Here is a 15,011-nt window from a genome sequence, read left to right on the forward strand (position 1 = left end):
AGAAATTTAATTATATACACTGGTTCTACTGTATGGATTAAAAAAAAGACAAAAATAAGCTTGACACACCAAGCTAATACATGTTATAGACTTTGCATTTCACATACCCATAAATAATGATCTTGGTTCAAATTATAATTACAAGTTTATGTCATCCTCATGACTGAGTGGATGATGTGCCGTAACCTCCCAGTATGTATTTGTTCACCTCAGAGAAAGAAAAAAAAAAATCAAAAACACTGTCACTGAACTGTTGTTCTGGTCTTAAATATCATAAAACTACGCTATAAAATACATAAAGCATATCTACCATGTGTTCCATGGGAAACAAAGAAAAGGCAATGGTATAAGAAATCATTTCTCATGAAATATTGGTAAGCCTTAAAATAAACTTTCAAGCGATTTCAGTAAGGTCATTTACAACAGGTAAAAGAGGCAGGGTTTTACCATTAAAGCAGTCAAATAATACTAACATTTGCTACTTTGTTCAAAATATACAGAAAATAACCGGTGCAAAACGCTTCAGTTGGAGCCGCTAGTGGCATGCACCACAGTAAACAACTATACTGAGATTCACAGGGTAACATGGGTATGTTTGACAAGTGCGTAGTTACAGTAGTCGCCACTGTAACACAGTAGTCCAGTGTTTGTGACCTGTAGAGAATGGATGCACAGCTTTGATTACAGTGGCATGAGAATCTTCCTCAGTGCTCCTCCTTGTCGCGGCCTTTCTTCTCCTTCTCGTCCTGCAGGGCGGTGCCCAGCTTCTTGATCAGCACCGACAGCACTTTGTCCAGCGGGTCCATCACTCCCCTCTGCAGCCACTTGGGAATTGTAGTCCTGGCGTGGTGGAAGCCGAGTTTCTGCAGGATGTAGTCCACACCCACTGGGTCGATCTTACGTCCTGTCCAGGAGATGAGCCTGATGATAGGAGATTTTTAGTTGAGTCAGTAATTAATGTATTTCAGAGAGTAGAAGATAATTATTTGAGGATTATTTCAACTAGGTGGAACTAAGATGGAGAAGTGTTTTAAAACAACAAAAACTTGTTATTTTCAAATAATTTCAGTCCAAATGTCCTTAGCACATAGGTACTTGTTTTTCCATTTTCTGTTACTTTATACCCCAATACATATTAGAGGAAACTATTGGCATTTTTATTTGACATCTGTAGTTATTATGTACAAAACCAGTGATGTGCTTATAAAATACAGTTTATTGTTTTCAGTTGATTCTAACTAAGGAGTAATAAAATTTAAATTAAATGCAGGTTACACATCCATGCATGCTTCTAATAATAATTCCATCATATATTAAGTAGAATATAGTAGCGTAGAATATGATAGCGGCAGGAGCCATTTTTCTGCATGTACTTTTACATTTGAAATTTTTAATATTAGTTTTACTGCTACTTAAGCAACATTTTGAATTCAGAACTTTTACTGGTAATGGATTTAAGATGTGGTATTTCTACTTTTTCTTAAAAAAAAAAGCAAATACTTCTTGTATTAATACTTCTTCCTCAACTTTTCACTGAATAGCTGTCAGACTGCAGTTTGTCAAAACCTTAGTAGACCCTCCAGTGAGGGTTTGAATGCAACATAAAAAAAAAATCACAAACACAAACAACTTAAATGAGATTTCAGTGTGTCCATTCCACTCTATCTAAGTGGAAAAGTTTTAGTGTAGGATTGCTTTCTTTCTTCCCTTTTTTTTATTTTTTTTATTTTAAAAAACTTAATAGTCTTATAAATTGATGCAAGACAGATATTTACAGATTTGCATGTCATGTCTGTGCATCGTTGTAGAAGCTGGTGTGACCATCAGGTCATGAAGAATGACGCTTTTCCAGTGTCGTAAATGCTCTTTTCTATTTTCTCCTCTGTTGGTTTTGAATGAGAATTATTCACGAATGAGCATTCTGACTCAGTTTGACTTCGTCATATGAAAGGGTGTGCGTCAGCTAACACGAAAAAAAAACCAAACAAAAAAAAAACCACACACTCCACATCCCCGTCTGTGGTGCGGTGGAGCGTAGCTGACCTGAGAGTGGGCTCCAAGTGCCACGTGTTGCACATGAACTCCCTCCAGTCCACCGTGGTGTAGTTGATCCCGTCGTCGATTTCCTTGTCCTTGTCTGTGGAGCTTTCGTCGTGCAGGGCCGTGGGGCTCTTCTGGCCTGGCCGAGCCGCGAACATCCGCGGGGCGAAAAGGGCTGAGGACACACGGGGAGAGAAGCAATAAGGCTGCCGCTCTGCTACCCTCATGTTTTCTTTTTAACTAGACAAACACATTCTTCAACAACAACAACATCCTGAAGTAGAGCACAATAAACATTCATTAATATCCCTGAAAACGCTGTCGGCACCTTCACAGTATAGATCTAGACTCCATTCACATTCAAATACCCATCTGTCCTACTTCACTTAATCAGGATTAATCAAACACTGATGAAAATCTTCACCGCTCGCCTCTCTGCTCCTTCTACTCAGCTGCAAAATCAACAGAACAAAGTCGTGGCACTATTTTAATTGTCATGAAAAATGCGTGGTTGCTGGCATGAAGAGTGGTAATTTGTTCCCCTGTGACAATAAAAAACCCATTAAAATGCTGCCTGCATTGGGCTCCCTGACCTCCCCACTGTGTGTGAAAATAACACTCAGCTGCCTGCGTTTCATGCTGCTCTCCAAAATGTGTCCAACAGCATACAAACAGCTTTGCAGGTACAGTGGCAGACAGATGTGGTCCATCTTGTTATTTTTCTTTGAATAGTAGGATGAGTCATTTTCTTGACGTGCAGCACAATACCTTGTTTGGCACTTTGAAGGCTATTTTCACTCTTGAATAATAGAGTTGTTGTTGCTACACCTGTTGTAGATGACTCATGAGTTTGTTGATAGTTGAAATGGATCAACATTGTTTGCTGACTGCCTTGTGTGATTGCTGTAAAGACACCAACCTTTCTCCTTCTCCTTCAGGTAAGCTGACACCAGGTCATGAAGGAACATGATGAGCTCAGCGTCCATGGTGACACAGATGTGGTCGGTGAATTCTGTCACAACGCTGCACTCCACCTTGGGTTTGCTGTTGGAGTCTGGATCAAATAAAAACAAAAGACTCAAATTAGCGTCTCGCGGTTGTTTATCTCCACCTACCTGTCGAGGTGCGGCAAATATAGTGACGAGCTCCCGTTCACGAGTTACACAGTTGAAAAAATGGTGTGAAAAAAAGTGTTTTTACAGAACAATATAATGTCACAGGGAAGTTGACCTTAGAGCTGATGTCATCACTTCATTTTAACCTCTTAGACGTTTATGTGAAATTGTGTCATGATGAATATATATATTGTTGAGTTGTCGCCAAAACTGTGTTTTGTGAGGTCACCTTGAACCTTGAACTTCAACCTTTAACCACCAAATTCCAAGTAGTTCATGCTTGAGTCCAAGTGAATACTGCACCAAATTTGAAGAAGTTCCCTTCATCCAAATGGGACGGACGGACGGACAACTTAAAAACATAATGTTTCTGGCTCTGGCTGTCGCTGGTGCGGAGTCATTGCTTCTTTTAATTGATTTGATTTAATCATTTTATTTCGAATGTGTGAAAGAAGAAAAAAACAAACATAAAAAAGAAAAGCACAATGGTCTCACTGAAAACAGTGAACTTACACCTAACAGAAAACATGATGCAATGCAATGTCAACCATATCCGAAAGGGAGTGGGAAGAAGTCAACACTTCCCACCCCTACTTCATAAATCAAAGCTTGCTAGAATAATAGCTTCCTCATATATATGAAAACATAATCTATATAATAATTATTTCCTATATTAATGCACATAATTCAATTACTAGTTCATACCATCAGCAATTACATTTGAAAGATTGTATTCCAAAAACTTTTCTGGTTGTCCCTTTTTTTCTTATTTTACTGAGATTATTTATTTGTCAAATGTTGCTTCCTAAATTTCAGCCAGCCAAATGTCATCCAGGCTTTATCTGTTCATGCCCTAGGCTGTTATTTGAGAAATTATTTCAATATCAGCTCTTATATGATAATTTGCAGTATTTCTGTAACATGTCTTTATTTAACAAATTTCTGCATTAAAATGTCCAAAAAACGACTAGACCTATAATTTTGTTGAATTGTGTACTTCTGTTTCCATCAGCTAGGGAAATCTGTGATTTTTCATGGTAACGATTTGTTTTATTTGTTCGTCTGTCAATGGTGCCACATTTTTACAATACATTTTTTAGATCTCGGTCGTGTTTAATTATATATTTTAACCGAGTGAAGGCTTTTGTCATCGGACGTCTGGATCATGAGTTCATCAGAGAAACAAGCACTCGGCTGAAACTGCTATATTCAGTGCTTTTAATGGTTATAATCACCAGGTCTGTTTGTTCTGGAGAGGAGGAGATCTCTGCGGATAATTCGGACCTGACTGCAACAATGGCAATGATGGTGACACCAGCTCCCACAATGCCACACTACTTCCCAATGTCACAAAACTCAATCTTTTGCTATTGTTTTGATCCTCGCCGAAAACTACTTATAGTGCGTTTAAAACCAGACAATGTTTTTGAAGAGATGCATGTTTTAAAAATGGTGGATATCCGACTTTGGACCTTTCACCATCAGAACAAACTTTCTTTGAACAAATAAAATATTACTGTGCAGTGAATTCGATATGATGATGCTGGGGTCATGTTAGTGAAGGGCACCATATTTACTGACTTACATGATAAAACAATTTAGTTTAAGCTTTAAAACAGTGCATGAAAAGACCTGAGCAGATGACTTATTGGTTTGATGCACCGTTACAATATTGTGTGAAGTACCTGTTAGAGAAGGTTCATCTGGATCTTGTACGTGGATAGACTTGAAGTCCAGCTGCATTCTGGGAAGAGCAAAGATAGTCTCTGTTTCGTGGTTGTAGCTGGAGGAGCTGCGGAAGCTGCTCAGCAGACTGGAGCTCTTGGCAGCCACTCCGCTCTCTTGGTTGTTGGCTTCCACGTTCCTGAGCAAGTTCAGCTCTGAAGCGGGAGATAAGTCGTGTCAAACCTCTTTTGAATTTAAGGTCATGTTCACACTTCTCTGCTTCGTTAAATACTATCTGCACCTATTTTACATTTAAGATAACAAGCAGCGGTGGCAGGGCAGACACAAAGTAGCTCTTTCGGAAAAAATGCTGTCTGTCGTTTTTTTAGTCAGAGCTGTTTGAAGATGAGAAAAGTCTGAAGTTTGAAGCCAGCCATTTACACTCAGTTGGCAGTTTATTAGGAACATGTAGGTAAAACTAATGCAGTCTAACACAGCACCCCCATAACAAATCCTACCTTCATTAAAGTTATAATGTTCAGCTTTTGTTGATACTCTTAAAAGACTGAACTTGTACTTACAGAGTTCTTTCCAATATGTCTTCCACCGCATTTATATGATTTAGGGTGGTGTATATTTACTGCATCTTTTTTTATCCCCCATCTCTTCATTTTACTAAAGACTTGAAAAAAATGTGAACTTATCCTTTAATACAGTTTATTTTTCAGCTGCCGTGGCAAACCCCGACCTAAACATGATCCAAATGAGCTCCACACAGTGAGATTCACAGATTTTACATCTGGGTAAAGAGGACTCTGGTCCCAGCTCAATGCTCACATTTGACAGATACTATGAGTTAAGGTGTTGGAATAAATATGGTGTAGCCCTGAGTGTGATTACATTAGGACATAATAAAATAATATTAATAAATAATAAATAAATAATTGGTTACCTTCGTTCCTCATGGCAGTAACGTAGTTGAACCATTCTTTGACAGTGGCAACACCATGTGGAGGATTCTCGTGCCGCCGGCGGGTTATTTTGGTTATGGTGGCCATTGGGCTTTCGAGTGCACCACATGGTTTTGTTACCATAGTGTTATGACCGAGATGGAAATCCAGTGTCTGAACAATGTAGGTAGAATCATCTTTGGAACCTGCATATAACAAAAACAAATGTCTGTTATTAAAAAGTGATTACAGTGTAAACTATTCATAATGAGGATTTGTGGTTTATTTGGTGGCTATTTTTCAGTTGAATATTTAGTCTGAATAATTCCCCTAAAATAATGCACGTCTCTGAAATCAACGTTTTGTTCTCACCGTCCTCCCAGATCTTCTGAGCCTCTGTCCAGAAGGCGATGTTGGGCTCTTCCAGGTGGAACAGAGCCCACGATTTGGAGCGGAAGTTAGGCCCGTGGAAGCAGGCCAGGGTCATGTGATTGCCATGGAGGCTCATTGAACCGCCCAGCTGCACAGCGTCCTCGGGCAGAGGCATCTGGAAGAGGGAGATGTGGCAGCCGGCGATTACCTTCAGCACCCCGGGCCAGTGGCGGTGATGGGCCGCATCCATGTCTGCGTGACAGAGACGGTGCGGAGACACAAAATGAGAAGCGGGGAGGATGTAGGCAGATAAATCAATTCTGACTGGAGAGTGAGGCGTGTTGCTGGTGCTAACCGAATCAGACTTTGTGTATTATATCGTTGTTATCCTTATATAGCCTTCCATCTTTTTAAATCTATGCTGCTCGAGCTTCTTGTTGTTTTTTAATCATCTAATGAGCATGTTTGATTGCATTCAGTTGCCGAACAACCTTGTCAACTGTTTGAAAAAGTGGTATACAAATTAAACTTATTAGAATTACAAATCATTTTCACTTCCTACAACCAGCGGGGCTGCCGAAGACACTCACTGTGCATACCTCATTACGCATTAAATATTTCACCCAGCAGTATGGAAAGAGGTGTGCTTACAAAGCTCAGCAGCTCCTTTCTCAGTGTTGATGACAGGCGTTTTTGGGGGCAGGTAGGGCCCAGGGCCCCAGGTGGAAAGGGCGCGCTTGCTGGTGTCGAACTGCTGAGTGAAAAACTCCTGCAGCTTCATGCCGATCTTGATGAGGTCTGGTGTGGTAGAGCGTGAAATGATCACCTGGAAAATGTCCCACTGCAAGTCCCCGTGGACAAAGATCTCACTGGAAGGAGAGGGAGGGGTGGAGGGGTGGGGGTGGAGAACAGGGAAACCAAGTGATTGAGTAGATGGTTAAAATTGCAGGAAAGAAAGGAGGGCAAATGAAGCAGAGACACATTATGTGGCTTAAATAAAACTGCATCACAAATGGCCATGAACACCACATCTAATCTGGTGTAATTCCACCATTCTGGTATTCACACATAAACACATGCATTCCAGTCCAGGCATCAATTTGTTATGCTGCCTGCCATGCATTGTCATTTGTCCATTTCTCTTCATAAACTCTGATGTTTTTCTGTGTTTTGTGTGGTTTCTATCTCCACCCTTAAATAACTTGTGTAACTCTAATGGAGAGGACCCCTGCTCTTTCTAGTACTCCCAATGCAGATATAGAGTTTAAATAGATTGATAGACAAAATATGACTAATGTGAGATTTCCATCTATGACAATCCACCAAGTGACCCACTAATACATTTGGTAATATGCTTAAGCTCAAGTGTTGTGCTGCTTGATAAACTTCAGCTGACATCATTTCATACCTCTTCTCTGATAGGCTGGTGTCAACAGTGCACAGGTTGACCTTCCACTCGTCCTGCAGCTGCAGGTCAGCGTTACTGAACACTCCCATCAGGATACTGGAGCCCATGTAGTCCACTCGCGCCTCCGTAGAGCCCATGGTGATCTGGATCTTATGGCTGGGTTGTTGGTTAGGGTGTTCAGAGATGTGGGCTAGAAAACAGACGGTAAGTGGTTAACACTGCGGCATTGAGTGACTGCTTATACAGTAAAATCTCAGACGGAATGACAGTAAAACTTTTGGGGAGAATGTTGAAAAGGGGAATAGGGTTTATTCAAAATGAACTAGCAGTATATTTAGGATCAGAACATATAGTGGATTGCAAAACTATTTCCCCCTTGTAAGTTTAAAAAAAAAATAATAATAATATCACATTTAAATAAAACAAAAATTCTAAGATTTTAAATTGAAATAAACAAAAGATTTAAATAGTAAAGGGTCTCCAATTGCACCCCTTTTTGTCTAATACTGTGTATTATAGACTCTGTAGAGGTTGCACAGTAAAAGTAAAAAGACAAACATATTCACACTCATGTCTTTTGTCATGCAGATATGACTCATTCTGAAATGACATGGTTATTTTAGCAGTTTTGCTTCAATTGTTTAAATTCCATTAACCTCATTATGAATCTTTAGCTCACTTCAGTGTCAAGGACTGTCCTGGGCAAAAAATCTAATATACCTTTTTAAATAAGCTTGACAAAAAACTGTAAAACTGCTGTTAACAGAGTGCAAACACTCTGCTACATAAAGTAAAACTGTATTAAAAAAAAAAAGCATTTTAATTACAGTAACATGAACCCAAACCCACATGTATATTTCAATAGAAATACTGACTTTTAAATATATTCTTTTTACAAATGTGTGCAACATGTAAATGTGCCCTGTATTTGATTATTTAAACACCAAATGCAAAATATTAGTGCAAAAAGTGAGAGTAAAATGTGAAAGTGTTTATTATGTCTCTACATTATCCCAGTGCTGTGCAAGCACTCTGCACCTAACTCTGGCTCGGCTCCATATCCACAGTTTTTAGTCTGCTAGAACAAGAGCTGCTAACGAGTTGCAGAAAAACACCAGATGTCTGAGAAGTCGGTGCTTTGTTTACTTACAGACCATCTCCAGGGTGTTCACGTCTATATTGCCACCCACCACCCCGCCCTTGGAGTCGAGTTTGGAGCGACCGAGGCCAACAGACATGCTGATCTCTCGGTCCCGGTTGCTGCCGACAGACAGTCGGCCCTGACTCTTCAGCCCACTGGTTGTCCAGCTGCAGGGGCAAACACAAACTGTGAGCGCTCCTGAAACGCTGCTGAATAATGTAGAATTGCTCTCTATCAAACATACATGACTCATTGCAAGGACTTGCCCAGATATAAACACAGGTAACTGAAAAGGAAAAGACCAGACAACCTCAAGCACTGAGTGTTAATATGTGGTTATGTATTTCAGCCAGTATGTCATTATGTATGTGTTATTGTTAAACCATTTGTTAAAGTCTAAGTATGGCTTTTAGGTTGACCTTTTTTCTTCCTTCCTTGTTTTAGACAAAAACTCCACCTGAGCGTAAATGATGTTTTGTCGGAAGAATATTCTGAAGTCATAAATAATGTAATTAGAGCTGAAGAGGCAGGACACGTGTGTGTTGCTCAGGGAGCCACACATTTCCAGAGTGGATGTTTTTTTTAAACTTTATGATGACAGAGCTCATAAAAACTGATGTCACTGATTCAGCAGGATTTTCCTGCACTTTCTACCTCAACTGTAGAGACAAAAGTTTTAATGACTGCATATTGTGGTGACCAGTAAAATACAAGTGAACACGACATGAATTGAGCTCATAAGAGTGGGGCGATAAATTGCCATAAAAGCTAGAAAATCAGATGTTGAATGGATGTCCTGCAAGAGATAAAAGTCTAAATTGCAGGAGACACTCCAGAGACATGTTTGTACGACACTGTAGAAATGTAAATGTAAATAAATGATGCTCACAATGTTGAGCATTGGTTGCTCTGATTATACGCTTTGATTTTCACCTGTACTTCCTCCACAGACACACACCACACACACACCAAAGCAGTGTTTTTCTAGCTAGTGTTTCTAGCTAGCGTTCTATATATATGTGTGTATATATATATATATATATATAGTGATCAATCTTCACAAAAAGAACAGATTCTAGGTCTTTCTTCTTTCACAGCCTTCCTGACTGACACGACTCCCTCCTGGACTCATTTGCCAGAATTTTTACTTCCATGTTTAAGTTTGAGGCCAGTTTTCAGCAACACCCAGAGGATTTATCTCATACAAGCCCTGAGAGAGGAAATGATATATGTCTAAATATTTATAAACTATGGCATCATCTGTTCTGTGTTAGCAGAGAAGGAATTGAATATTTGTTTTCATCAGGGATGAACTGGGTAAAACAGGGTTACTTCGTATCAGTTTATCTGCCATAAAAATAACAACTAATATATTTTGTAAATACTTATTAAAATAAAATATAAAATATCTCTGGACAAATAAGCAAAACCTCTGAAAAAATTCTGAATGCTCGGCCATAACACGCTTATTCACCCACTTGCCAAGAGTTAGATGAGAAGACTGATGCCACTCTTATGTCTGATTACAGCTGTTTTCAGTCTCTATGCTAAGCTAAGCTAACCGTCTCATAGCCATACCTTCACATTTATTGTACAGACATTAGCAAAGTATCCATCTTCTTATCCAACGGTCAACAATAAAGAAAATCAGTGCTTTTCCACAAAATGTCAGTGTTAAAATCATTTCAGTTACATCTCTGACATGGAGGGGAAAGTATCTACAGGAAAAGGTGCTACAGTTACTTACGTATTGTTTCCCATCACGTTGCTCATGTTCATTTGGACGGTGAGCTGTTTCAAGTTGATGGCAAACACCACCAGCGTCTCCCACGGCGCCCCCTGCTGACCTGCTGCTTTCCCATTTTTACCGAATGAAGGAGTGGATGTTTTTGTCACCGAATCTGGACAAGAAAGAATAAAGAAAAGTCAGTTTGGAGCATTTCGTAATTTCTCACTTTTCATTTGTTGATTTTGGACATTGCTGTTAAAAGGTATCAGAGGTACGCAAACAGGTGGATTCAGAAACTGTGCCTTAAAATGAGCCGATAAGACTTTTATCATTTTGTGATGTTGCAAAGAAACAGTTGTGTTTATGGATATCAAGATAAGACAGTGTAAAATATGGGACCTTTAACATCTGAATTGTGCTTCTCTATCAAGACTCACTCTGACTTTACAGCACAAGGCATTTTTACATCACAGTCTGTATTTTGAGGAGTGCTGGTAATCACCTCTCCTAGGAGCCGAAGAATCAGACACACTCCTGGTGCGACCGGGTGCGGGAGACTTGAGGTGGCCCACGCCACCCGGGGACATGTTGCTTCCAGTGGAGTGCTCTGAAAAGACGTTGGGGGACTGGGGCATGTGCTGAGTCCCGGTGCTGCCATCCCATGTCCTCCAGTAAGCTTTCCGGCTGGACTCAGGGGACAGATGTTGGGTGACGTTTTCGGCCGAGTCGGGGGTGGCGGGGCCGGAGGCTGAAACAAGGTAAAGGTTGAGAGATGTAAGTAAAGGACAGCCTGGGAAATGTCAACACGGAGCAGGAGGAGGAATTGTTGTCCGAAGGAAGGTCAGCATGATGGGATATTAAATATGAACACTAGCGCAACCGGCGGAGGTTTGTAGACAGAGAAAGGCTGCCGTGTTTAAAAAAATCATGAATTTACTTGCAGTGAAAACTTTTCCTTCCATTATTTTGGCAATATTTGCTATTTTACTTGCTGTCATGTTAGCATTATTCAGGTTTTTACAAAGATTTAGCACTACTTTCATACAAAAGTCAACAATGGACAGACAGAAAGCCGTCACTTTGGAACGAAAAAGCAGCTAAGACTAATTGAAGAAATAGGGAGCAAGGTCGGAAGCATAGAAAAGATCCCTGTTCATTGTTCCGGATGTCACATAAAAGCTGAAATTTACAACTAAAGAGCTGAAAAAAAAAAAAAAGCAGCAGAGTGGTATAAACATACCATACTTATGCAACACTCAACCAACCAACCAACCAACCAACCAACAGAGAACAAAAACCATTGAGCAGTCACCTGGCAGGTTGATTGTCTGGTCTCCAAGGAAGAGGCGCCTGGCGATACTTCGCCGGTACCAGGCTCTGGGGAATGCCAGGATCTCGCTCAGTCGTCTCATATCGTACTTGAAGGAAGCTGAGCCAATGTCGCACACAGCTAGGGGGGAAAAGATTGCATTTGTTCATGTATGAGACAGTGGTCGAAAAATTCCTGAAGCTCTTAAGTTGAAACTGAAGTTCCTGATGATATGCTGAGAGCGCTGAGCTCTGACATGTTGATTTTCTATCTTATAAGACTTTTAGGCCTGTGACATCATCATCATCAACCTAATTGATGCAAATGAGCATCAGCTGACATACCTGCTTTTTATTTGCTGTTGTTTCCTAACAACTCCACCTGCTCCTGATCATGGTTTTACAGTGAAACTCTACTCTTACACAAACCTAATAAAATAACTTTAACAAATCTATATTGTAATACACATTTAAATAAACTCATTTGTGAATTTGCCTTGCATTCCCATCTTTTGCTGTGGTTTCATCAAATTCCCTGACTTCCCCTGCTGGAAATAAACCTTTATAAATTCAATTCATATTTTCCAGAATGTCCTAATGCAGCAAGAAAATGAACCCTGCATAGACTAAACAGGAACAGTAATATAATCTAATGTATGAGGCCATCTTCACCCAGGGCTGACGATGTACCTGAGATGTTGATGAGGGTGGTGTCCATTTTGCCACCTTTGGCAGGAATGAAGCTTTCAATGAATGTGGGGCATCCAGTTCGCCTCATCCTGGACAAGCTGACCTTCACAAACTCCAGGTTGATGCTCAGAGAGTCTTTTCTTCCTGTTACGGAGGACGGCTCCTCGTCTACTGTTCCTTCAGGAAAAAGAGCGATAATGATGATGATCATTAAACTTTAGTCTAAGTGTCCTTTCACACATTAACAACTAGTGGAATGAGGGTACTGGATATTTTATAGTAGGCTGTCATGGTTATTCCCTTCTACACTAGACCTAGCATATGTTTGTACATGTTTATTTAACACACCGTGTATCCACAGAGTAATAGCATAATAAGTCTTCTTCAGCGGTAACATTAGACATCCTGTATCATTATCACATGAGAGAATTACAGCAAGTTTTCCCTCTTCCCATACCTAATGGCCCTGGGCCCGGAGGCAACCCTGTGACAGCAGATTTCTGCTTCCCGGCGCCGTAGGGGTGGAAGACGTAGAGGGAGAAGTCAGACATGCAGGCAGTGAAGCTGAGGCCCGAGGAGTTACTTGGGGGGCCTGTGAGGTCGGACTGGCTGCTGCTGTGGCGGCTCCTGCCCAGAGGGCTCCCCAGCAACGGAGATGCTGGAAGGAGGCAGATGAGAGAGGATGAGGTAAGACGGAGCAGTCGCATACAGTAGGAATAAATTAACTAAAAATATGACTGTCAACAATGGGAGTGAGTCTGACTCCTATCAGTATTCTGTTTTTGACACAAATGATAAAGTCTGCAGCAAAGTTAATGCATCACTTACATATTAATGGAATACTGTAATATTAATACACAGCCATTTCCCTTTTGGCTATAGAGCAAACTGTACTGTATTTACTGTACATGTGACAGGTCTAAATAAAAAATTAAGACTTGAGACACACTGAGGGAAAAAAAATAAATAAAAAAACATGGCAGAACTTGCGTTGAGCATTCTGGTGTAAAGACAGACTGGAGAGCAAAGTAATGAATGCAAGGGAACAAGCTGTTTAAAACCACACAGGTCTCAGACAAGGCACAGAGTGACTGTTAACAGATACGCTAACAGTCTGTGACAGACTGTAAAAGACTGCTAATGATTCAAATCTTTTGTTCTGCAAACATTAGAGCAGCATTATGCTACTAAAACAAAATGCCAAGTCGTTTTCAGACCTTTGCTGGGAGGCGGTTTGGGGATGTGTTGCCCTGGCGGTGTGGAGGAAGGTGGGTGTGATCCATCGGTGGGGTGGGCTCCTGTTGGGGTCTCCAATTCTCCACGGTTAGAGGAGAAGACCAGGTCTAAAGAGGGTAGCTTGAGCATACACTCCACCCTGGACATGGGCAGGCAGCTGAAGCGGATCTGAGAAGGCTGGAGACACAAATGATAACTGATGTTTTAGCTGGAAACAAACAGGGACTGAAGATACTGAATAAATATGCTGAAAGATAACAACTACAAACAAATATCATCCATATCCATTTTTTGTGGAAAGATTCAGATGTTAATGACCTGCAATAGTTACAGTCAAGGTCAAGAGGAAGCAGTTACACAGCACATCAGACTCATTCGATGTAGATCACTCACAGATTTTAATGGAAATGTCAGAAAATAACCGTGTTTTGGGAAAAGGAATGTCAAGCTACAACACACACTAAGATATACGGTCCCTATTAGTTGTAAGGACTCTCTGTATTTTCTCTGATGAAGGTGTAACTGGAAACAAAAAATAGGATTTAACTATTTTATTTTTTAACTGTCTTTTTTATGGAAAAGGTGACATGTATTTTGAGGGACCAAAAGCGTAACCAGAAGAAAAATGTACATTATACAAGATGTAAAACAGCGATCCATCAATAGGACTGCATAAATGATGGAAAATATGTGTATCAATTTCCCAAACAGTTTTTTTGGTTACTGTTATTATCTAATGATGCGAATGAGAACAATTAAAGTTTTAATGGGATAAAGTTGCTCTGGAGAAAGTGAGCTTTAAGAATAACAGTCAGGTGTTCAGTACCTGGACTCTGACATAGACGACCACGTCCACAGGGAAGGAAGAGTAGGCCGACGTGGAGGAGGAGACCAGGGAGGTGGTGGATTCCTCCAGCTGTTCCACCGTATCGAACTGACCCATGTCCTCCTCCTGGGAAGCTACAGCTGATTGAGGAACACAAAAACACAAGTGAAGACATCCACAGAGAGTTTTCAATAAATGTCAGTAAGTATGTGCTATACGAGAAGTATCCTTAAAGGTCAGTGAATGCCACAAACCGACCTGCACAGTTCCTCTCCACAGGAGTGATGGGAATGGTCTCTAGTGCTTTTTCCAGGAAGTCCAGCAGACAGGGGCTGATGACCATCTCCTCTGGCAGAGTCTGGAGGGCCACCCAGGCATACAGCTTGGCTGTCTTTACCCCTCCACTGCCCTTACCTTTGGCTGCAGAGACACATGGGAGTTAAAGTCATTTGTAGTTCCTTTTCGTAAACTTTAAATTAACTGGAATCACATTAACAGTCGTTTCTTAAAACTGTCTTTGGTGTCTTCCCC

General features: G+C 40.6%; 1 protein-coding gene across 7 annotated transcripts in view; it reads right to left on the reverse strand.

The window, feature by feature from the left end:
* Positions 1-6: 6 nt before the first annotated feature.
* bltp1 (bridge-like lipid transfer protein family member 1) overlaps positions 7-15,011 on the reverse strand; it is a 70,688-nt gene continuing 55,683 nt past the window's right edge. For all 7 annotated transcript variants that reach the window (XM_087179454.1, XM_087179456.1, XM_087179458.1 and 4 more), the window contains 17 exons: positions 14,739-14,900; positions 14,481-14,620; positions 13,636-13,831; positions 12,876-13,076; positions 12,419-12,595; positions 11,733-11,870; positions 10,923-11,168; positions 10,439-10,592; positions 8,701-8,858; positions 7,551-7,740; positions 6,794-7,011; positions 6,143-6,394; positions 5,773-5,976; positions 4,841-5,035; positions 2,960-3,094; positions 2,044-2,215; positions 7-921 (listed from right to left, as the gene is read on the reverse strand). In XM_087179454.1, coding sequence (XP_087035580.1) covers positions 705-921; positions 2,044-2,215; positions 2,960-3,094; positions 4,841-5,035; positions 5,773-5,976; positions 6,143-6,394; positions 6,794-7,011; positions 7,551-7,740; positions 8,701-8,858; positions 10,439-10,592; positions 10,923-11,168; positions 11,733-11,870; positions 12,419-12,595; positions 12,876-13,076; positions 13,636-13,831; positions 14,481-14,620; positions 14,739-14,900 — 3,155 coding nt within the window. In that variant the 3' untranslated portion in view covers positions 7-704. The remainder of the gene's footprint in view (positions 922-2,043; positions 2,216-2,959; positions 3,095-4,840; positions 5,036-5,772; positions 5,977-6,142; positions 6,395-6,793; positions 7,012-7,550; positions 7,741-8,700; positions 8,859-10,438; positions 10,593-10,922; positions 11,169-11,732; positions 11,871-12,418; positions 12,596-12,875; positions 13,077-13,635; positions 13,832-14,480; positions 14,621-14,738; positions 14,901-15,011) is intronic.

Source organism: Seriola lalandi, unplaced genomic scaffold (genome assembly GCF_002814215.2).
Source record: "Seriola lalandi dorsalis isolate HSWRI2012SDOR001 ecotype SW California unplaced genomic scaffold, Sedor1 jcf7180002054842, whole genome shotgun sequence".
Classification (NCBI taxonomy): domain Eukaryota; kingdom Metazoa; phylum Chordata; class Actinopteri; order Carangiformes; family Carangidae; genus Seriola; species Seriola lalandi.